The sequence below is a fragment of the Motacilla alba genome, chromosome 1, assembly GCF_015832195.1.
Source record: "Motacilla alba alba isolate MOTALB_02 chromosome 1, Motacilla_alba_V1.0_pri, whole genome shotgun sequence".
Classification (NCBI taxonomy): Eukaryota; Metazoa; Chordata; class Aves; order Passeriformes; family Motacillidae; genus Motacilla; species Motacilla alba.
In genome coordinates this window covers 107655042-107678192 of record NC_052016.1, presented here as the reverse complement: position 1 = coordinate 107678192, position 23151 = coordinate 107655042, and the positions used below count along the sequence as shown (strand labels likewise).

The 23151-nt window shown below is 44.2% G+C and overlaps 1 protein-coding gene across 1 annotated transcript; it reads left to right on the top strand.

Moving 5' to 3' along the window:
* Positions 1 to 3072: 3072 nt before the first annotated feature.
* Positions 3073 to 5717, top strand: LOC119703716 (splicing factor 1-like). The gene is given in 3 exon segments (XM_038143896.1): positions 3073 to 3114; positions 4192 to 5332; positions 5335 to 5717. Coding segments are annotated over 3 exon segments (1566 nt in total).
* Positions 5718 to 23151: the final 17434 nt, after the last annotated feature.

Genomic DNA, 23151 nt, shown 5'->3' with positions numbered 1-23151 from the left:
CAAAATGCACATCTGCTCACCCAGGGCTCCTGACGTGAGTCATCGGCTCGCCACCCACTCCCTCCCCTCCTAAAAAACCCAAAACCAAATCTCCCCCCCAATAAAAGCCAACCCCAAATCTCCCCCCCAATGAAAGCCAACCCCAAATCTCCCGCCTCCCCCCCCCAAAAAAAACCCAACCCACCAAGCCCCCCCCAAACAAACCACAAAGAGCCTCAAACCCACTAAAAGCAAACAGCCACTCACCAAACAAATCAACCAACCAAACAAAACCCAACCCAGGCAATTTCATACTGATAACAATGTGTTCAGAAAAGCCATCCCACCTTCTTCTAACTAAAAGCACACCTGTTTTTCTTGCGCTCCGGTATTCAATTATTCCAGTGAAAGAGAATGATGATATAGAGCCAAATTCATCTTCCCCTCTCCACCCTAGACAAGTGAAATTAATAAAGCAAATTAGGATAAAACCCAACATTGTCGTTAAGGTAGGCAAATGAATATTAGCACTGTGAGCCTGAAGTTTTACAAGGAAACCTTAACTCTGCACACTTCTATGTTAGTTTTTAATTTGGAGGTAACAATGCCAAGAGACAAAGTTCACCATTCTATGCAGTAATTTCTATTTATGAAGTACCCATCATGTTGGCATTCATAGATAACGCATGTTGAGATGCAACAGAAAGAAATTTGTTTGGCTTGTAGCAATCTGAAAAAACTCCTTAGAACTAAATTAAGATACAACTATTACTGATACCTTACTGCTTTATAACAGGCTATTTATGAATATATAGGAGGACTTTCTGGACTGCAGAGATACATAGTTAATTTGGAAACCAGCCTGCAGAATTAAAGGAAGCTGTACTTTAAATTTTCTCTCACGACTGCTCATTTTTGCAGGCAAAAGAATGTTTCACCAACTGCTAGAGTCACTTGGAAGTGAGAGGGGAGGCGACTCAAAGCAGGCATTAAAGTGTGATCCCTGGTTTCTGCATGAAAGAAGCATTTCAGGACACATTCTGGAAAATCTCCAGGGGTTTGAAAGTGGTGTCCCAGGGTGGGATTTGAAGCAGGAGGCTTCAATAGCTGTTTTTCTGCCTCATTCTCGTGACCTGGGTCAGTGTTTTCAGCTGTTTTTCTGCTGTCCACTCTAAGTCAACAAAGGACTTATGTGTACCCTTAACTTTAAGTAGGGCTACTTAACTTTAAGTAGGGCTATATGTTTTTCAAGCCAAACACACATGACAGTGCTGTCCTGAGAGCTTGAGAGTGCAGACGAGAAGCCAAATTTTCTAGTGCTCCTTTCAGACAGAAGCCTGCTTTTAAGAAAAGGCTGGAGGTTACCACGGTTAAAAGCAGACGACGCAGAGCAACTGTGCACATTCTGATCAGGGCACACAGGCACTTCAGCGGGTCAGGGCCAGCTCTGGGCAGGGCTGCCAGGTTGGGTGGGTGCCATTTGGAAGCAATGCCATGTTTGGCACAGCAGAGCCAAAGGCACAGAGAGGAACTGTGGAGCTACTGAAGCAGCCCTGCCACACACACTCCCAGAATACCCCCAGCATACCTGGGAGCCTGGTGATAGGGGCTGCATGACAAAGAGATGTACACCTCCCCTCTCCCTCCCCCCACACTTTGCCTTTTGAGCTTTGGGATAAAGGGGAGAGGACACTTCTGGAAGTGGGAGCAGCCACTTGGTGTAATCCTGATGGACCCCTGTGCCCAGCAGCCTGGTCAGTAGTTGGCAGTGACCTACCCTGAGAAGAAGGTGAGGACTTCTTGTCTTCTTTCCCATTCAAATTACTTGTTGACAATGGGATTTGTAAACCCACCACCCAGAGATATAACATCTCTAGCTTGTAGAGCCTTCCTGTTCTGAGGAGACTGTAATCTCATCTTAAGACTCCTCCCATGGGACACCTGATAAAACCCCAAGGCCCTAGGTCTGCTCCTCTCAGCTCTCGGGCTCTCTGGGCTTTGCTCAGGCTCTTGGGCCCCTGCTCCCCCAGCACAGGTTGGGGGGGGAATAAAATGGACTCTTGTGCTACACAAAAAGACTTGTCTCATCTGTTGTTCCTGCTGCCAGTTGTGGCCTCCCTGGACCACGATCACATCACTGCTGCCTCCTCAGCACATCACAAAGCAGCAGTGAAGTTCCAAAGCACATTCAAGTCATTTGCACCTCTCCTTCACAGACGACTTGGAAGCAGGGAAGCAGGGCTAGGAAGCTCTTTTGCACATTCAATTGTAAAACACGTGAGGAAGAGGAGCAAGACAACTCTCCTGATTGTTGCTACTGCCTACAGCAAGTTTTGGTACAGATATCCTATCTCTTATGGGCACTTAGTGATTAAAACGTAGCCACAACTAAAATGGATTCTCGCGCTACACAAAAAGACCTGTCTCGTCTGTTTTCCCTGCTGCCATTTGTGGCCTCCCTGGATCACGATCACATCACTGCTGCCACATGCTGCTATAAATAGTAGAGAATGCGGGCAGCCAGTGAGGACCTCAACTGGCACTCCTGTGAGTCACCCGCAGATTGATACACCCTGCGGGACCCCCGTCTTCCACGGGGTGAAATGCTTACGGGGAGAGGGATTCCCAGTAAGGGAACCAGCATACTGGGACAGAGCGATGGGACTGACGTCTACCATCACTAAGCAGTACACTTATGAACAGTTTTCTCATGGGAGGGAGTTTTTAAGAGCTACAAGAGGCTCTCTGCCTGCAAAAGGACCATTAGATGGACTCTTGTCAACTTTCCCAACACGTCTGCTGCAGCATATGGATGGTAAAGCCCTAGAGGGTACTTATGGACGATTATGAACGATTGCACTCAGCGTGTCGATGCCCTAGATCTGTGGTCCCCTCTCCTGTGAACCCCCACGTTTTTCAGTTTCTGTAAAGCTGTCTCTATCTTTCCTTACCCTTTGCTCCTAAGAGTGAGACAAGGAGTGAAAACTGCCAGGATGGCTTGGGTTTGCTGCCATCTTCTCTGTCACTTTCTGTCCATCTGCCACCCTATCCTCCTTTCCCTGATGGCAAGACAAGGTCGGAAACCGTCCAGATATGACGCAGGAGTGCTACTGTTACATTAAAATTCGTATGTATGTGTGTATATATATATATATATATGTATAATATATGTATGAGTTAAAATCATGCTTCAGGGTTAACACAGAAGGGCACCTGGAATCCTAAAAATCCTACACAGGAATTGAGACATCAATTTCTTCATCAGCTTGTAACTTCCACAGGTGTCCACTGAATAGAATCTCTAATTAGCAAGTAAAAGAGGAACTTCTCCTATAGAAGTTCCGAACGGATTTCAGGAACATCCGAACAGATTTCAGGAACATCCAAGCCATCATGGCCCTTAGCAATCAGAGATGAACCAGAGATGAGGTAGTTCCCGTAAACTGTGTTATGTGTATTCTGGGTTACCGTAAACCTACTAGCATGTAAAAAGGATTCCTGTAAATTGTAACTAGCATGTAAAAGGGGATTCCCATAAACTCCATTATACATGTATGTGTTCTCGGATGTGTAATGTGCATTCTGCGGCTGCACTATCAGAGCAAGAGACAGAAGTCTACAGCCAACAAGAGGACTACATGAATATTCCCGGAGACTCCAGATTTGGCACTGTTTACCCATCTGATAGGATTCTTCAACACCCGAGAAACATCAAAAAGCTTGTCAAACAAAGAAAAGGACAAAGGAAAAGTGGCTTCGGGCAAGAAAAAGAGTATAAAAACTGGACTCACTTGGACGGACTTTGTGAACTCACCAGTTCTGATGTGTCAGGGGGTCAGAGCTGCGTTCACCCAGAGTTGAGTCCCGGGCTCGGCTCTGCTCTTTTGATTCGTGGCTGGCATGGCTGGCAAAATTTACAATCCAATACGTGAAATAAACGATATTTTTGTTGCCTCGTAATTTGGCTCTCGCAAATTACTTGATTTGGTATAATTTGGCTATTTATCTATAACACACCATCCTCTCGCCACCCTGTGTCTTCTTTCACCCCCGACTCTTTCCATATCCTTCGTTCCCTGCCAGGGAAGGCACCAGCCATGCCGTCCCAGGCACTCCTTCTCAAAACGGCGCGGCCACGCTGTTTTGAGATCCCCTCTTTCCCGCTGAGTCCTTCTTTTCCGGTCTCCTGCCGGCCCTTGCCCGCTCCTGCAGCGCGGCTGCAGCCGGCTCCGCTCCCGGCCTGCGGGGCTGTGCGAGGTGAGGCGGGGCTGCGGAGCCCTGAGAGAGCCGGGCCCGCTGCGCCTGCAGGAGGCACGAGGCAGAGGCGGCGCGGAAGGTTCGCGAAGGCTGCGCGGGGCTGTTTATGGAGACCGAGGCGAGCGCGGCCCAGCCCGGCCCCGCTGCCCCCCGTGCCCTCATGGCCGCCGCCGCTTTCCCTTTCGCGGCTCTGCTGCCTCCGCCGCCTCTGCGGCCGCAGCCACCGGCGCAGCTGCCACCGCCTGCGCAGGCCTCGGGCGGCTGCCGCCCACAAGCCCTGGAGGGCGTACTTCCCTTCCGCGAAAGCAGAAGCGCAACTGCTGGAACCAGGACCCACTGGAGCAGAAGATGATGATCCCGGGGATGCCCACGGTGATCCCGCCTGGGCTGACGCGCGAGCAGGAGCACGCCTACATCGTGCACCTGCAGATTGAATACCCGACCTGCAAACTGTGCATGGGCAACCTGGGCATCCCCTCTAGCCCCGAGGACGGGTCTCCTTCCCCAGAACCCATCTACAACAGTGAGGGGAAGCACCTGAACACGCGCAAGAAGCTGGAGGAGGAGAGGCACAACCTCATCACCAAGATGGTGGCCCTGAATCCTGACTTCAAGCCCCCAGCTGACTACACGCCACTGGCAATGTGGGTGAGTGACAAGGTGATGATCCCACAAGATGAGTACCCCGAGATCAACTTCATGGGGCTCCTCGTTGGGCCCAGGGGGAACACGCTGAAGAGCATCGAGAAGGAGTGCAACGCCAAGATCATGATCAGGGGCAAGGGCTCGGTGAAGAAGGGCAAGATGTGCTGCAAGGACAGGCAGATGCTGCCAGGTGAGGACGAGCCCCTGCATGCCCTCATCACCGCCAACGCCATGAAGAACATCAAGAAGGCTGTGGAGCAGATCAGGAACATCCTGAAGCAGAGCATCAAGACCCCCGATCAAGATCCCGAGGAGCAGAACGATCTGCACAAAATGCAGCTGCAGGAGCTGGCAGTGCTCAACGGGACCCTGCAGGAGGATGACAACCACATCCTGAGGCTGTGGCAGAGCACCGAGACTCGCAGCATCACCAACACCACAGTGTGCACCAAGTCGGCGGGGCTGGGCACGTCGCCTCTGACTGCAAGTTTGCCTGGCCTGGGGACCCACAGTCGGCGCAGGACAAGGCACAGATGGGCAATGAGTACTTCTCCCTGATGGCCGAGCTGGGTGAGGCCCCGGTGTCTGTGAGCCCACAACAAAAGCCCTTTGTCCAGCAGCCATCGAGCTGCCAGGCAGGCTGGGGTACAGCTCCCCCCGAGGCGTCCCCCTGGATAAGCTCACTGCCCTCGGAGAATTGCCCATACCACGAGGGGCCAGGGGGGCCTGGGGTTCCCCACAGACTGTGTGTTACCACCTCTGTGTTCCTTTCAAGATCCCAAGCCCCTCTCCAAAGTACAGTAAGCATCAATACCCCTGTTTCACCGCTGGAGTAACCTGCATGCATTTAAAAAAAAAAAAGTGACTGGCACAAAGTTACTTAACAAACATTTGGCAGAGTTGTGAATAGAATGATGAGCTTGTGAGCCTGGTCCTGCATGATAATAGTTTTTGGTTGGACAATGGGAGATTCCACACATCCTTTCAGTAGGTGCTTTTTTTTAATCTCTCAGCCTTTGTCCAACCTCCAAATGACAGCTGCAAAGAGAAAACTTTTTTAACTGTGCACAATGGGGGAGATTTGCAAAAGTTTGATGGGCAAAATTTTCAAAAGCACTTAAACCTACGTGAAAGGTAATGAAATTTAGGCTCCTACATTGCTTATGAGTGTACCACCTGGAAGTGGAGCCAGAGTTTCAAACAACTGCAGTCTGCAGCATCCCCCAAACCAGGCACCTCCAACATGCAGGGAACATGGTGGCGATGGAGAATCATCTCCTTGGAGCGTGGCTCTTTGCCAGGGGTGTCATGGTTGCTTCTGTGACTTTCCTTCATATCAGCCTCTTCCCATCTCAGAGGAGATGGATAAACTTGCATCCATAGTCAAGAGTCAGGAGAGGAGTCTCTGTGCTCAGGGTTTTGCTGTTTCCTGATAACTGGATTATTGGGGCTAGGAACCAGTGAACTCACTGCTGAGCTTGTGGAGCACAACATCCGCTGATTTACTAAGTATTCTCCTGCAAATTCTTCATCTCCCAGAGGGAATGAAGCAGTGTAAGGCATCCTGCCTTTAATCACTTCAAGCAAATTCTTCATTTTTATTGCTGTCACCCCTACGTGCCCAAATAGTGCTCTGTGTTCACCACTCCATTTCAGTCACCAAAGTTAACAGAAATGGTTCACAAAAGGGTGATTTTCTAATCCATTTCATTCCAGGGATCAGAATTTTTTATTACTTTACAGACAGTAAATTACATAAACTTTTTATTTTCTCGAGCAAAGATTTTTACTCGTACCTGCATGACTGGAGGTCAGAGGGGCTGAGGAAGAAACGGAATATAATTCACAGTGTAAAAGTCCCCTGAGTAGACACAATGTGCTGGTTTCTTGCATATGTAAAAATGGAAATGAAGCATTGTCAAGTTTCCTCCATCCTGCAGCCTTGCTGACGCACAGCCTACAGTGCAAATGAAGATGCAGGCCATACAATGTGAAGTGCTCCCACTGTGCCTTTGAAAATAGCTTGTTCATTCTAAATCAGGCAACTCCTGTGTTTTTAGCTTCACAAATCCCTTACTTCTTCCCAGCATTTCATCATGACACACAGCCATCAAAAACTGACACAGCTGAAAGGAATGTCTGAACTGCCTAACACACTGGATGTGTGCTCATGGAGAAGGAAGTGTTTGAAGGAGACACATGCAGATATGTGTTTACAGGAATCTTTTGCTTGAAGAGTAACACAGCCATAACAGCATCTGAAAATGCCGTAGTGAGAAAGTAAAGGTTGCAAGGTGGGCCAGTAGGAGCAAGAAACCAGCCTGTACCTGGTAAATGAGAGATGAAAAGGGATTTGAGAATGTAGAGAGCTCCCTGTATGAGCCATTTTCAAGGAGGGCACATTTGAAAAAGATGCACAGGGTGTTGATGTGAGCCCAGTGCAGGGAAAGGGATCTTGGCAACCCTTCAAAAAGCAACAACGCATTTTTTGAGAGCAAAGAATGCTGTAACAGGCAAGATACGGGCAAGAAATCTTAGCTAAAAAAGAGGTAGGAAAAGTTTTATTTCATATACTTTATAAGACACAAACGTCTCCACACCCATACCCTGCAAGATAGAAATACGTAGGGATGCAGGGGGAGCAACAAGTAGGAAGCAGGACTGAGTGAAAAGCAGTCAAGAAAAGTGCTGCCACCTTGGTGCAGAGAAAACATTAACATCTCTTTTAACCATGCGGAGCTCATGTTGGCAGCAAATAATTCCCAAGGAAATGGTACAGGGTGAAATTCCCATCCTGAGAGATGGAGGCGAAGTCATTGAAAGAAAGTTGTCTGCATGGAAAGAATACATAAGTTTGTGGATAAGGACAGCTCAGAGAGGCAAGGAAGGGTACAAAGGAAAGATCATCAGACAGACAGCTGAGGGGAGACAAAAAGAAACCATCAAAGATCCTCCAAAAGGGAAAAAGCATGCAGAAAAAGAAAAGGCAGATAAGAAAAGCAGGGGAAGCCAAGATTTTGGGTTCAATGTATAATCAAATACATCATCCTAAGTAACATGTCCTCATCAGGGGAAGCTAATAGCACAATTTTGACTAGAAAAATCTTAAAGAATCATAGACTTACGTGCATAAAACTCCAGTGCTGTGGAAGCAATGAAGCCAGATTAAAAGTTAGGGCTGGAGCTGTAAAAGAAGATGCTCTTTTTCCATGCATCTGTTTTTCAAGGTAAAGGAGGAATAAAAGGATCTGGGTGCAAGAAGGTTGGGGACAGCAGCATTAGAAGGGCACAAAAAGTGCACGTGACTCATGCCTGTCCTGAGTTTGCTAATTCTTCCTGAAGGGCACCTTAAACTGGGCACTATAGCAGGGCACTTTGGTCAAACACTCCTGGAAAGCTCTCCTGCTCTTGGCCATCAGCAGAGCCAGCGCTTCCCTGCAGTTGCTGGCCTGCAGCAGGGATGTGGAAGCATTTCCCTGGCAAGACCACTGAGCAGAGCAGAGCATGGAGTGGCATACACGCTGCAAAACAGGTAATGAAACAGCACCCTCAGTGTTACCAACCCCTCCGAGTAACACCTTTTTTCAGGACCTAGTGCAAGACAGCACTGAACTCCCCTGGAGCCATTCAGAGGTACCTCAAACTTTATTTGGTTGGTGAAACCTGGGGAAAGTCAGCCTGAGAGTTTGTTCAAACACTAACTCTGACAAGGCCAGGCAGGAATACTAAAGGCTAAAAGGTCTATGTTGACACTTAGAATTGTGAGCATCAGCCCTGTGTCCATCAGCATCTCAGCTGTGTCACTTCACAGGAAATACAGGTGCCGATTTAACAAGACTAAATCTTTGTTCCTGCCCTCTGGCTTGCCAGAAGTATCATTTAGGATGTGCCAGCCCTCCCTTGGGCTGAGCAGTGCTGATGGATTCACACCCCGTTTCACTCCCTTCCTTCCCTGCATCAACCCAGTATCTTCTGTGGGCTCCTGGGGAAGGAACATTTTTTTCTTTCAATGTTGTCACTGACAAGCACCTGGTGGAATAAATTATTGCTGAATGCATGCTGTTCTTTTCCTTTTATAAGGTAAGATGCACTTTTTTTTCCCCACCTTGATTGTCATGGGAAAGTACAACTCCCCACCTAAGAGAAAAACACAAAAATGGAAATATTGTTATTATTAATAATAAGAATTGTACCCTGGGAGATTGGAACAAATGAAACAACTCACTATCAAATATGTATTTTAGAGAAGAAAAATATGTTGAAACCCATCATCAACAAGGCTATTAAAGCTTTTTTCCAAACAAATGGTTCCAAAGCTTCCTGGCATAACTCACCAAAAAATGTGCTGGAGAAACACAGCAAGGTAATATTACCATTTACTGCCTTCATATTGTACTTGAGGGATGTTTCAAGAAGAAAATCATGCAATATAGAGTCAGGCAGTAATGATAATTCTAAACAAATCGGTTTTGTCTATATCTGGTATCTGATTTGTTTTCTGTTATCTTCTCTCACACGAGAAAGAGAGCAAATCTCAACTACTTAAGGGCAGTGATTTGCCATCTAAGTTACAAGGGGAAGGGGCTGTAGTTGTGACAAGCAAGAGGCCCCGAGCCCCTCGGCGCATCCCCGCAGAGTGCTCCGGCGGCTTCTCGCGGGGCAGGGGGCCTCCCTTACGGATGCTCTGAGGGCAGTTTTGCTTGAGCAAGTCTAATGTGCTTTATCGGGGCCGCTGGGACGCGCCCGGGGCTGAGCCTCCCGAGCCCGCCGCTCCCCCGGGCGCTGCGGGGCGCGGCCGCCGGAGGGCGGCGCTGGGCCGGCGGCGGGGCCGGGCCGGGAGCGGCCGCGGAGGGGCCTTGGAGGGGCCGCGGAGGGGCCGTCGAAGGGCTGTGGAGCGGCCGCGGAGGGGCCGCGGAGGGGCCGCTGCCGCCACACCTGGCAGCGACTGCGCCGATGGCAGGCACCGGCACCGACAGCAGTGGCCGCAGGCCCCGAGAGCCGGCCGAGAACGCCCCTCTGCTGCGCTCAGGCCTCAGCAGGTGACAGATAATGACAGATTGGGATGGCCTTTCCTGCAGCAGGGAGAAGAGGCAGATGTTGGGCAGACCTTCTGTTCTCGTCTCAGTTTAATTCAGCTCTGGTTTTAGCTTCGTGCACTGTCCTCAACACCCGTGCATGGGATTTGTTTTAGTGGCTTTGCCATATCAACAGAGCATCTGACTCCATCCTTATTGCTTAACTCCAGCTGATGTCTGGGAAGCACGGGAGGAATTGGGTTTTCTGGAAAGCAAAGCCATCTACCAGTGTAGTTCCATTTCTTAAAGTACCTCCTCTGAATTTACCAGTGTTGGGTTTTGTGCCAAGTAATGACTTTCCTCTGACAAATGGTAGTAGAAAGAAAGGTGGTGCAGATGTTACACTGATGTCCAAAAAGTGTGGAGAGAGAGCTGGGGTGCTGCAGGGCAGACACCTTGCTTCTGGTGTCTGAAGAAGACAGCATATTTAAAAATAAAATCAGTAGAAGAAATACAAACAGTAGGGGGAAAATCATCACAACATTCATAGAAGGAAACCATTGCCCTCAAACCTAATGTTACATGTTAATATTAGGAGTCAGTGAGGTTGTAAATAAGGATAGTCATACAAATACATTTGTGCTTGGACATGAAAGCTTTCATAAACTCAGGGTTTAATAAAGGTTGCAAAATAGGAGAGTGCTTTGTATAAACAACATCTGAAAATTGTATCTTTACCTGTATGGTAGATGGGTGTTCAGAATGGTCTTGTGGTATTCTCTGAGCATCCAACAAATGATAAACTAATGAAGGAAAAAAAGGGGGGAAAATCAATCATTTGCAACAAGCAATTGCATTAGCAACAATGAAGACAGAGGGATAAAAGGCTTTGCAATGCTGAAATAACTGGGCTTTTATCCCCAGAAAAAAATAGTGTATCAGAATGAAACCTGAAAGTGTGAAATAGGTAAAGCTTAGTCTGATTTGGAGCATAGCTTAGCTTGCAATGAGACAGACAGCCAATTCTGATATCACACTGCTTTTCTAATGGCATGACTTCCCTGAACTCAGTTGTCTTGATTTATCAGGAAAAGACACATAGCAGCATTCAGCAAATTCAATTCTGCGTTTGTAGCAACTGCAGAGAGAGACAAAATTGAGATTCAGAACTATGAGCGCACTGGAAAAGTCAGCACTGAATCGGGAGAAAGCTCTCCATGCTTCGTAAGGAAGAAAGGCACAGTGTGCAATTCCCACTCCATCCATGGAGAGTACATTCCTAAACATATTCCTAAACTTCACTCAGAAATCAGACTGCCAAAGGTTTGTAGAGAATGTGCCAATGGATATGATTTACTAGGACCTCAATTCAGTTATGTCATTCCAATAAAATACAGCTCTTCTTCCCACGATGGATGTAATCCATATGAAATGAGAGAGCTGGAAGGTCCCTGGAGTTTACAGCCCTGATGGTTCTCACCATGAATACCACAGGGAAAAAATCTTTCAGAAAGATGCATAAGCCCTCAGCTATAATTAAATCAAAGTCAGTGTAAAATACTATCTGTATTCATGAATGTATTGACAGCTCTCAGCACTCATTTCTGTTTCTTGGCAAGTCAGTGTCCTATCTTATTTAACTGAATAAACAAATTATTGGTTTTCTGGGCAGACAGACAAGTGTGTGAAAAATAAATGACTTTTTGAATAATTTTCTCAGCATATCACTGTGCTTCAGCAAACATCCTATTCATAGAAATCCCAAATAAGTGGCTCCTGAAACGATACAACAAGTATAACTCTTGCTTTTTCTGCATTTCATGGAACTAATCCTATTATCTGTCAGACTGCACTGTTAGAAGAGAAGAGAATTCAAGTACAAAGTGAATGTATCCTCCTGGAAGTTCAGTGAAAATGTGAATATGGAAAAGACAAAGCACCTGACAAATGCTTTGAGGATCCTTTACCAAGGAATGGCTCTGCAGTCATTCAGCTGGAGCTGTAGTTGTGACACTTTGCTTTGATCTCTTTTCTTGGGACACATGTACATTGGACATATACCTTTTTTTTTTTTTTTAACTTTGGGTTGCTTTTCATCCACCCTGCAATCTTTGTATTAGCATTCTTCTAGTGTGTTTTTACTGTTAATTTGGATGCAATATGCAGCACTAGGAAAGGCAAAAGGACTGTTCCAGCTGTCAGTAACTTTGCAGCTGAAACTAAATTATTCACTTCTATTCAGCAAAGAAGTATAAACCTCAGGCAATATGAACACATTGTGGACTAAATGAAGAATGTTGAGGTCCTCAGCTTCCACCTTACAAATCTGACAGGAAAGAAAAGATTTTCAGCTGGCATTTATTTAGCAATGCTGTCAGTAAAATGAAGATTTGCTAGCCTCAGGAAACCAGCTATGCTGATGGGGTATTGGACACAGATGAAAGTCATCAGAGGACTCTGAATTATCAACAATTATCTGTAACACACCAATTATGCTGTCACACTGAATATCCTTTCCAGGAACTTGAGCAGTGACTGAAAACAGGACTATCCTTCACCCACCTCTGTGAGATTAAACTTTTGTGCCTAATCCAGTCTGTTCTTTTGCGTGTGCCAAAACACAGATATCATATTAATATTTAAAACGCTGGGGAAGAAAGAGTAGAAATAATTAAATGCTTTGCCATCCAAAGCTGAAAACCATTCTATCCCTTAGATGAAAAAAACCCAGCAGTACTGATAAGACATTTAACAGCAGTAACAGTTCAGGTTGCTCTCTGTAATGTACAATGCAAACGGACCATTTCAAGTGTGTTAAATATGATGAAGGTAAAATGAAACCTGTCCTCATCAGTATCTAAAACAATTTTGAGGCAGACTCAACCCAACACAGCTGTATAACTTTCAGCCACATCTAAAAACTCAGTCTGGATTTTGTGGTTCTTTTCTAAACCTCTGTAGTCAAATAGGAGGTTTTCCATTTATGCCAATAGGCTGCACTGGGAACACTCTTGGCCAATGCCTAACTGCAGCCATTTTCCTGACATAAAAACTTTAACTAAACTGAAGACTAAAAGTATTGAGATATTTGTACTCAGGAAGGCACCCTGCATTTCCCATCTGAATAGCTCTAATTTGAGACCAAAGAACCAGAAAAGCTAGAAAATGTTATGAAAACTCTGTGAGAGAGCTGATAAATGAAAATACCTTTTTTGACAGCAAGCTCTGTGTGTGTAAAGGCAATTCTAAGTGCTCTTTTTGTCTGGGCCAACACAGCAGGTGGAGGCACTTCACCTCACTGCCCAAGCTGTTCTTTCACTCAGAATGGTTATTTAGAGTGCTCATTCAATGTTTCATGAGGATAAACTAAGCCACAATAAAGAGCTATGAGCAGAAGTTTTCCACTCTGAGAAATTGCCTATCAACTTGTTAGTGGAGTTCAAAGACTCTTACTTTTTGTTGTTTTCTTGTATGATTGCTCAGCACCACTGAGAAGACCCTGGCTCCATCCTCTGGCACCCTCCCTTCAGATACTGATAAACATTGATGAGGTCCCCTTGTAGTCATCTCTCCTTGAGGCTAAGCTGGTGCAGTTTACGCAGCCTTCCTCATAAGAGAGATGCTCAGATCCCATATTCATCTTTTTTTCTTTTTTGCCCTCCACTGGACCCACTTCAGGATCTCCAAGTTTCTCTTGTACTCAGGAGCCCAGAACTGGACACAGCAGTCCAGATATGGCCTCACCTGGGCTGCCTAGTGGGGCAGGATCACCTCCTGGACCTGCTGGCAATGCTCTTCCTTATGCACGCCAGGATCCCATTTGCCTTCTTGGCCACCAGGCCACACTGCCAGCTCAGATGCTTCTGTATTTTGTGCTGTTCCTCCACTGCACACTGAAGGAGTGAACAGGTGGGTAGATGAGGAAGGTAAGCAAATTCTAGTGGGGCAGGACTCCTGCTTCACTCCCAGAATGAGGGCAAAAAGCACGCACAGAGCCCCTGCCACAGCTGGCCCTCCCTTACCTTTCTCACCCTGGCTTCTCATCTCCATCCCACTCTTGAGCCTTGCACTCCTTTTAATGCCTTTGGCTCTGCACCTTCCCCGAGTGCAGCGGTCATTACTCCAACCAACCCCTCCATCTTTTCCTTCCTGTACTTGGTTCAACAGAATAATTAACATTTTCACTGGAGCTGACCCAAATGGCCCTAATCAAGAGGAAGGGGCAAGCTGGCAAACACCCTGCAGATGCCTGTCAGGGATGAAGTAAGACCACTTTTTCTGTAATAGATACCAGGATTAAAAAAAACCAAACTACTTCTTATCTTCCCCAAGGTGATCATTTATTAGAAATAGTAGAAGGGATTTCAGATTTTTAGATTAATGCTATGGGCCCCACCTGTGCAGCATGGGGAGAGATGCTGTATATATGTTATATATATTCCTTTACACTGGTTTTGGTTTTTGTTTTTGTCTTCCTCTTGTGTTTAGGCATTACAGCCTGAGGCAAATGTAAAGATGTAAACATCTGGTTTCTAATGGTTTACCTCCTGAAAATTAAGTCACTTCTCTTAATTTTTATTTAATGCAGTTGTTATCAGACGAAGGAAGAAAAATCATAGGATTGCTGTTATTTACTAATAATTTATAGGATTACTGGTGTCAGACAGATAAGCATCTCCTTATCAATGTAATCATCCAGCAAATTCATGGCTGTTGGAGCAAAGCCCTCTGAAGTGTGTAGCAACTCACTTTTCTTTCATGGAAGAGAGGATGAACTGAGACACAGCTGAAATCCAACCCATTTCCTACAAGACAGTTGCCAAGCTTTGGCATGTTCCTTTGGCAGAAATGCTCTCTCAGAGCAGCAAAGTGTATTGTCTGAGGGACTGACCTTATCACTCTCTATGGCTGCCTGAAAGAAGGTTGTGGCCAGACAGGGATCAGCCTCTTCTCCCAGGCAACCCATGGCAAGACAAGAGGACATCATAATCTTAAACCCCTGCAGGGAAGGTTTAGGTTGGATATTAGGAAGAGTTTTTCCACAGAAAGTGTGATTAGATTTTGGAATCGGCTGCCCAGGTGGTGGAGTCACTGTCCTGGTGGTGTTTAAGGAAGGGCTGGATGTGACATTCAGTGCCCTGGTCTAGTTGGCAGGTGTTGGGTTGCGGGTTGGACTCAGTGATTTCAGAGGTCTTTTCCAACATGATTGATCCTGTGATTCAAAGAAAGAAACAGCAGTGAAGTGCTGTTATACAGTGCATAGAATGAAATAATAAATAACACTCCTAACTACTCTGGAAGCAAAGATTGTTCTCCTTAGAAAGCCTCACAAATGAACAACCATGAACACGATCTGCATTCAGTCAAGGCTTTCGTGTTGACATGCTCCATCATGAGTGTCTGCCAAGCTTTGTGTCCAGTGACATCCCCTCTGTTTCAGTGACTCCTTTTCAGGTTGTTGAGTGCTTCTGCTCCTATTTACAAGTGCAGCCATAGTCTCTCGAGGCAGGCTTTAAAGTGCATGGATCTGACTGATGCTAGACAGTATTTGAATAGACATGTGAAATGAGAAGTATGCTTCTTATTGCCTATTTATTTCTCCTTGGAAATGCTGAATTCACTTGAGCCCATGCTGACAATGATCCGTGTTTTTGAAGATTCATAACTGAGTCATAAATACTCTAAAATAGCCTGAAAATCCCACAGCAAGTAAGTAAAAGGAACGTGTTTGGGAATAAAGAGAATTCGACTGGGAACAGTGAGACCTTTCATGCTGACATAATAATACTATGACATTTTCCTGTTCTTTCTGCTATGGCTACCACACACTTGGGACCCAGCTGTACAATCTGTACTGATTTTGGCCAATGTCTTATTCCATAGGTGAGACAGGTGAGACTGCTCTTAATGTAAGATGTTGCTCCCTGTAAGTAATGGTATTATGGTCCCTAATGAGTTTCAGTTATTTAAATAATGCTCAAAAGACGAATGTCCTGACTACAGTACCAGACAGGGATAATGAGTTAGATTGTGTGTGAGAGGGTAAATATTTTTTTGCCTTTATGAAGCTAATACATAGCTCAAATTATGAATTACTGGACTACCTTCTGTATTAGATTTGTATCAGATTCCTGTTTCTTCACTTTTACAGAACAGTGTTTTTCAAAGGACAGTCTATAAAATGAACAGCCTAGGTAATCTTGGAAAGAGTCTTTCCTTTTTCATTAATGAAACAGGATGAAAATCCCAGCAGACTCTATAGTACACTTATCCCTAGGAATGTGTGAATTGAGATTAGTCGACAATTAAGTTATCTAGTATTGATTTTACATGCACTATCATCCTGCTAACCCTTGGCTAGCAGAGGTAGAGTCTTTAGCTTAATGTTGTTCTGTTATGTTTTTTTTCAAAGATAAACAGTGAAACATCATCTGTGGCAATTTTCACAAAAATGTTCTCATTTGTTTTTTATACCTCTCGAAAATGCATGAACAAGTTTGTTCCATAAGTATTTGTATGGTAGAAATTACTTTGCACTCAGTTGAGGAAACTCAATCTCCACATTTTCAAGGAAGTAAATAGAACACTGAGTTTGAAAAGAAGAATGCTTAGCTCTAGCTTTTACTAATTTCTCAGTGGCTATCACAAGAACATGATCAAGAGGATTCCATTATCATGTGGGGAATTATGATTTGTCATTTAGATCAGTGAATCATAGTATCATAGAATGGTTTGGGTTGGAAAGGACCTTAAAATATCATTGAGTTTCCACTCCCCTGCCATGGACAGGGACAGGTCCCACTACACCAGGCTGTTAAAATATGAAAGTGCTCAAAGTCTTGCAGAACAAAGCAAAAAGACTTCCTTTCAAAAGCCTGCACTAAATATTATCCATGGGCAAATCAAAATGTGACCACCTCTTTTGATTCAAAACAAAATGGGCATGCCACTAATTCCTTCTCAGCTGGAAGGTGAGTAGCAGAGCAGTTTTTCTCAGAAAGGAGAGCATTTCACAGGCTGTGCAGAACTCACAGGAATATCCTTGTGCCAGTCACAAGGAGCTAACGATGCCTGGCCTTAGGAGTTGTAGAACAGGAGAGGGCACAAGGATCAGCAGAAAGAGCAAGCACAGAGTGCTGTGGCCACATCTTTGTGGGAAAAGCAGTCCCTTTTCAAGAGCAAAATGAGACCAGAAGTAGCCTGGGAATAAAGCTGCTCTGGATCCCAGCAGCAAAGCTGAGCTCAGCCTAAAGGCACCCAGCAGCAAGTGCTCATGCCTTGCACCCTCTGAGCTCCCAGGCAGTGATCAGCACAGCCCCCAGAGCAGGGGACTCACCTGCACAGAACTCTCTCTCAAATCTCTGCCAGACCCTCTGTGTCAGGTTTCTCCTGCCATGAACTTTGGGCAGCCCTGTCACACTGGTGTAAAGGAGGCTCTTCTGAGTTACCTGCACTTCTCTCCTCTTCCCCTGAGTGTAATTTAAATGGCATAATAAAGTTGCTTTATTTTTGAAGCCAGATACAATCTCAGGACATTTAGCTCTTACTGCTTTAGCTCTCTTCCTAGCTGGGATCTCTGCAGGGAATGAGGCTGTTGTTCTGCAACGGCTTTAAGCTGCAAAAACTGAGGGGCAGCTGTCACAAGAAAGGTGCTGCCCTGTCCCTTTGCTGAGCTGTGTGTTTTCCACATCTGTCTTTGTGTTCCTATGAGTACTGATACCTGAGACCTGGGCAGTCTCAAGAGGCAGGTCCAGCTGGCAACAGGAGCAGAAAGAAATGAAGAAACACTTTTTACATCCAGATTGGTTTTGGTGTGGAAGTTAACAAGCAAAATATGACACATGAGCTCGAGCACAGGCAGACAGGCAACTTGGGGAGATTCAGCAGGGCAAGTGGCTCCTAGTTTACTGTTTAGGATGGACAGTATATCCACACACATTAGAGCACTGGGGGAAAGTCTGTCCTCTTCAGGGTCTTGTGGGATCTCACTCTGGCTGCCTGCAATGTGCTTTCCTCCCATTTCCCATAATGGTGCTGGGGAAAAGGTCTCCTTGCAGCTGCCCATCGGACTGTGCAATAACACATGTCCACCTTCAGCTTCTTCCCAGTCTCAGAACTTGTGATGTTCTTACAAGTTTCTTCTTCAACATCAATTATTCCTCTAAGAAAATGTAAGGGTTTTAACATTTTTTGCACTCCACTGCCTTTAAGGCAGGGCTATAAATCATACTAAATGCCTCCACATTATGTAAATTGACTCCTTTGCAGAACATTTTTCATTCCATATAAACAGAGCAATTACACCCTTTGATGTTTGCCTAAAATTGCTATTTCTTTTTCCCCTTGCAAAGGGGGACTTTTAATCTGTGTCATCTTTTCTCTTGTGTTATACATTAAATGAGAATGTGCTGCAAATGCTTCATCCCAACTCTCCTTTTTAAAGAAACATCTCTGTTTGACCTGCTGTCTTCCTAGCCCTCCTTCTGATGTGTGTCCTTTCCACTGGCTCATTTAACCTCTTTCACTCTTTGTGCATTCCCTTCCTGTATTATTAGGTGACACTTTCAATACTTTCCCTTCAATTTTCTTTCTTTTTTTTTTTTTCAGAGCATGTTTCATGCTTCAGTACAGGACATTCAAAAAGTGTCTTCTTTTGCCATGTCATGACCAAACATCTTAAGCAGCTTCTTTTGTATCAGTTAATTCATCATTTTTCCAAAGTTTCTCTGGGCTTCTGTGTTGGTCATCCCAGTGATGCCCTGTCAGAAACAGTTGAGAACTAGAGCACTTCTGCTTCTCTGCAACACCAATATTACATTATGTGCTAGCTTTGTATGTTGCATCAGAGCTACCTATAACAATCACGTTTTGATCCAAGAGAGCCTGACAAAATACTATTTGATCCCATTATGACCTGAACAATGAAAGCAGCAGTTTCCAGAATATGGCCTTCAGAAAAAGGCATGGGAGCCTAAAAAACACAGATCAGCTCAAATGTATCCCCAAAGTATCTAGAGAATTACAGAAATCCCAGAATAGTTGGGATTGCAAGGGACTTCTGGAGATCATCTAGCCCAGATCCCGTACTAAAGCAGGTTCACCTGGAGCAGGTTCCACAGAATCTCATCGGGGTGAATTTTGAGTACCTCCAGAGAAGGAGATTTCACAACCTCTCTGTGCAGCCTCTTCCAGTGCTCTGTCATCCTCATATTTAGATGGAACTTCAATTTGTGACTGTTACTCTTTTTTCTGTTGTTGGGCAGCACTGAAGAGTCTGGGCCCATCCTGCTGACAGCTGCCCACAGACAGAAATGCCAATTATTCTCAGTGATGAATTTCTTTTATCTAGTTAATGAACTAATTAATTACTAAAAATAAAGATCAGTTTTGTGTGCCATTTTTAATAACTGAAGATCTAAGTGAAGGGATGTCTGGCTTTGAAAACCAAGGCTGCTGAGTTGCTCAGAGTCTAAGGTGCAGTGCAGTTTAGAAACTACACCCCACTCTCCTGTTAGAGAATGAATTTTGGTGCAGGTAAAGTCAGATAGATCTTTATTGCTCTGACTGTTTCAGATAGAAAAATCCATTATGACAGTTTGCTTCTCTGTATCATTTATTTTCCTAATTGTTTTTCCATGGTGGTTCTCTAATAACAGAGACACATGGAGTCAGTCACCCTGACAAAGCACTCTTTCAGTTAGCAGGTGGAAATTCGCAGTTGATTTTATCCCTACAAGTGTCATATTTCCTTGTCTTTGTGTCAGTGTTTTTGAATAAAAAAGTCAATCAGTTCATCTGCAGCTATGGTTTCTTTGCAATGCTGTAAAGCTTTAATTACTTCTGAAGCTCAAACAATTAAGTGTGCCAGTTTTTCTCTTGGCCATCATCTTCTGTGCATCTTTAACTGATACAGGCTGTACTGCTGTTTTCAAGGGAATGGTCTTTGTAATATCAGTAGAAAGTTTCTGCTGTGTAATTGTTTAAATGCTTCCTTGTCTTAGATGAATTGACCACACTGATTCTGCAGACTTTACCACAGAGTGAATTTTTGCTGCTTCATTAATCCCTTTTATTTTATCTTTTTTTTTTTTTTCTTTTTCACTGAAGGATGTATTCATTTTGTCAACATCATAGCTTTTGACAAAAATGCTGGCATCTCTGCAAAATCAGGGATCTGCTGAATGAGGTTTTTTTCAGTTAGGTATAACTGGATGTTGGAAGCTCAGCTGGCTTCCAAACTGTCTGAACACTTCCAGGAAGTCCCATTTTTTTGCTTTCACATTACCACCCCCCTCATATCTGTTACTGAGGCAATAAGCCTCTTCTTAATTTTCTACTGGTCAATTCTTTATCCTTAATTAAACCATCAAATATCCATGACCTTGTTCTTGGAAAGAGCTGATTTTTTACTTCAACAACACCGTGCTGTAGCAAACTGTCCACAAAACACTCATGAAAGATACTGGATAATTTTCAGGTAATGGGTAAGGCAGACTGATGGTATGTTTCGAACAATTAGCATCAAGATAATATTGTTTTCTTATGGATTGTCCCATTTATATGTTCTTTCCTTTCCTTAACCTGGGACAATTTTCTTTGGAGCTGTCTTCCCACTTGAGGTCAGTTTCCAAACACAGTCTAGTCCCATAAGAAATGAAGGCTGTGAGTGGCTCAGCTGAAAAACTTCCATTGCAACTAAATTGTTCAAAGATAAAGTCTATATATATATATATTTTTTTTTACAAACACTGATCATTCAGTGTCATTTCACTCTAATCAACCCCAAGGGATCTATTAACAAGAACTTGAGTTACTCTCACCTTCTGGGCCATGTTGCCACAGAGGTGAAGGGCTGGATTTTGCCTCAAGCCTCCAGCAGTTGTAGTCGAGGAGCTTTGCTGGAAGTTTTCTTAAAATCTTCAATTGCTCTTCTTCAAAATTAAAAATTCCTTGCCTAGTTACAGTAAATGTGGAGACATTTAAAGCCACTGTCAACTTCCATATGAGTCACCCTGTCCATGCTTTCTGGAAGTTTTGTGCACATTCTTTTTGCCTTTGCACTTAAAGGTTTGACATTATATTTTTCCCCCCAGGCTCAGAAGAAGAGTAAAAAAAGGAAAAAACTCTGTATTATAAATGTCTCTTGAGTCTCAGCTCGCAAACTTAGAAATAATCTTCTGTGAGAGCCACTGTTTACTCTCTCCAGTCACAGAAAATTCCTCGTGACTGAAATTGTAAAAAGTGTTTATTTGAATGTTTAAACCCCTAACAGTTATTTCATTCCTTACTAGAGAAGTTTTAGTGTCTCCTTTATCTTACTGGAACACACTGTAGGCAAATTATCCTTGTTTACCTCCCTTTCTATGGCAACCCCTTCAGTCCTTAGAGGGGGAAACCTTCCTTTCCCTTGCTCCCTGCCAGCCCTGGGCACTGCTTTGATGCTGTTCCCAAATCCTCCTGATTCATTGTGGCCCCAAACAGAAGTTGTAACAGGCTGTTCCTGTAGTCCAGGGGTTTCAGATGCAGAAGAGGGAAGAGTCCTGTTCTGTTTACAGTGAACCGTCACCTGCCTTTGCCACACAGGGTTTAATGATGCAGTGTCTGCAGTCAGCAGCACTGCAGGACATCAGAGATGTAATCTGCCTTGCTAAAAGCAGTGCTGTTAATTTTACAGCTCTCTATTATGCAGGAAAAAAAAAAAACAAAGAAAAAATTTCTGCTCGTATAACTTTACTCTGCTATTTTACTGTTACTAAGGTTCCCTCCAGCCAAGCAGGGGACAGGTCAGGAGTCATCACAACAAGCTGGGCATGAACGAGCTTTCAGATGGATGATTTGACAGGAAGGTGAATCTCATGCTTATGGAGCACACAGAAACAGTTAGAAAATGAAGTAACACAAGCGTTTCCTGTGGGCTGTGCTCTAAATGGGTGCCATATGGGAAATCTGTGAGGTGCCACAGAGCCATCACCCCTGTTGAGACCAGGACTAGCAGAGTTGTCAACTTTCTTTCCCATGCCTGCCCCATAAATCATGCCTATTTCTAAAGTTTTGGCCACCAGCAATGATCCCTAGTGTCAGTAGGGATTCTAAGTCCATATCTCTAAGAAGCACAATTTTTCAGAAGAAATAAATTGCACCAATTTTTCTCAAATAGCAATAACACCACTTTTATCCAAACTTTTGGTGGACAAGGGCCATTTAATGAGGTCTGAAATCCCATCCTGGATGAAGCCTCTGGCAGCAGACAAGCATGGGTATTTAATGTCTAAAATTTAGACACTCTGGATCTGCTGGAATGTAGAGGTATTTAATCTTGACTCATTATTGTGAGTGATTTGTGAACATCCTGAGAAATAAAAGCAATGATTTAGTTTTCATTTATTTTCGTTACAATATTTATCATTTATAGTAACTAGGACAGCTTCCTGCAATTTGGGAAAACCTCCATGTATTCTTACCTAATTTAATGAATCACCATGGAGCCCATATTGCATTTCAAACGCTTGGAGTGAGCTAGTCATTATTCACCTGCCTCCAGATTTCAATCAACAGCTCTGGGAGGCAGAAAAATGAAAGAAAAAACTCTTGAAATATAATCAGAGAAATAATTTACTATTGCTTTCAGAAATTAAACATGTTTATAGAAAATGGAATCATTCTGTAAAGGCTTCTCAACAGGAGTAAATTTACTACCAGTTTGATTTGTAATGATTCAGTCAGCAAATAAATAGAAGTAATCCCTTGATGATAAAAAATTACTGTTATTTAGAAATATGATTCTGCTATGATGCAAAGACAGTCTTGATAGAATGACTTGGCTTTTTTTATATTTAAAGTGGGGGAAGATAGCTGGAGACTAAGATCTCTTGGGTATATATCAGTGATTGCATCAGATATTGAGAATGGGAAGCTTACTACAAAGATTTTTTGAAAAGAACCTTGCATGCTGAAATAGCAGATCAAGGTCTAGAAGCACACATGCCTCATAGCACAATGGTACCTCAAAATCCCATATAAAATTAATTATATTGTCCCAGACTTCTCAACACCACTAAGTCTAACTGATGCTATGCATTCAATTTATTTTCTTCCTCTCTTTTGCAGTCCCAGATGGAAGACAGTAAATGTGGAAATCAAATTTCAGTACAAGTCAGGAGCTGGTGCAGTTTTTTATTTGCTTCCAAATATTTTTGTAATGAAACTTGAGCTGGAAAAGGTGCGAGTGAAGGTTGCTGGTGGACATTGTACAGTG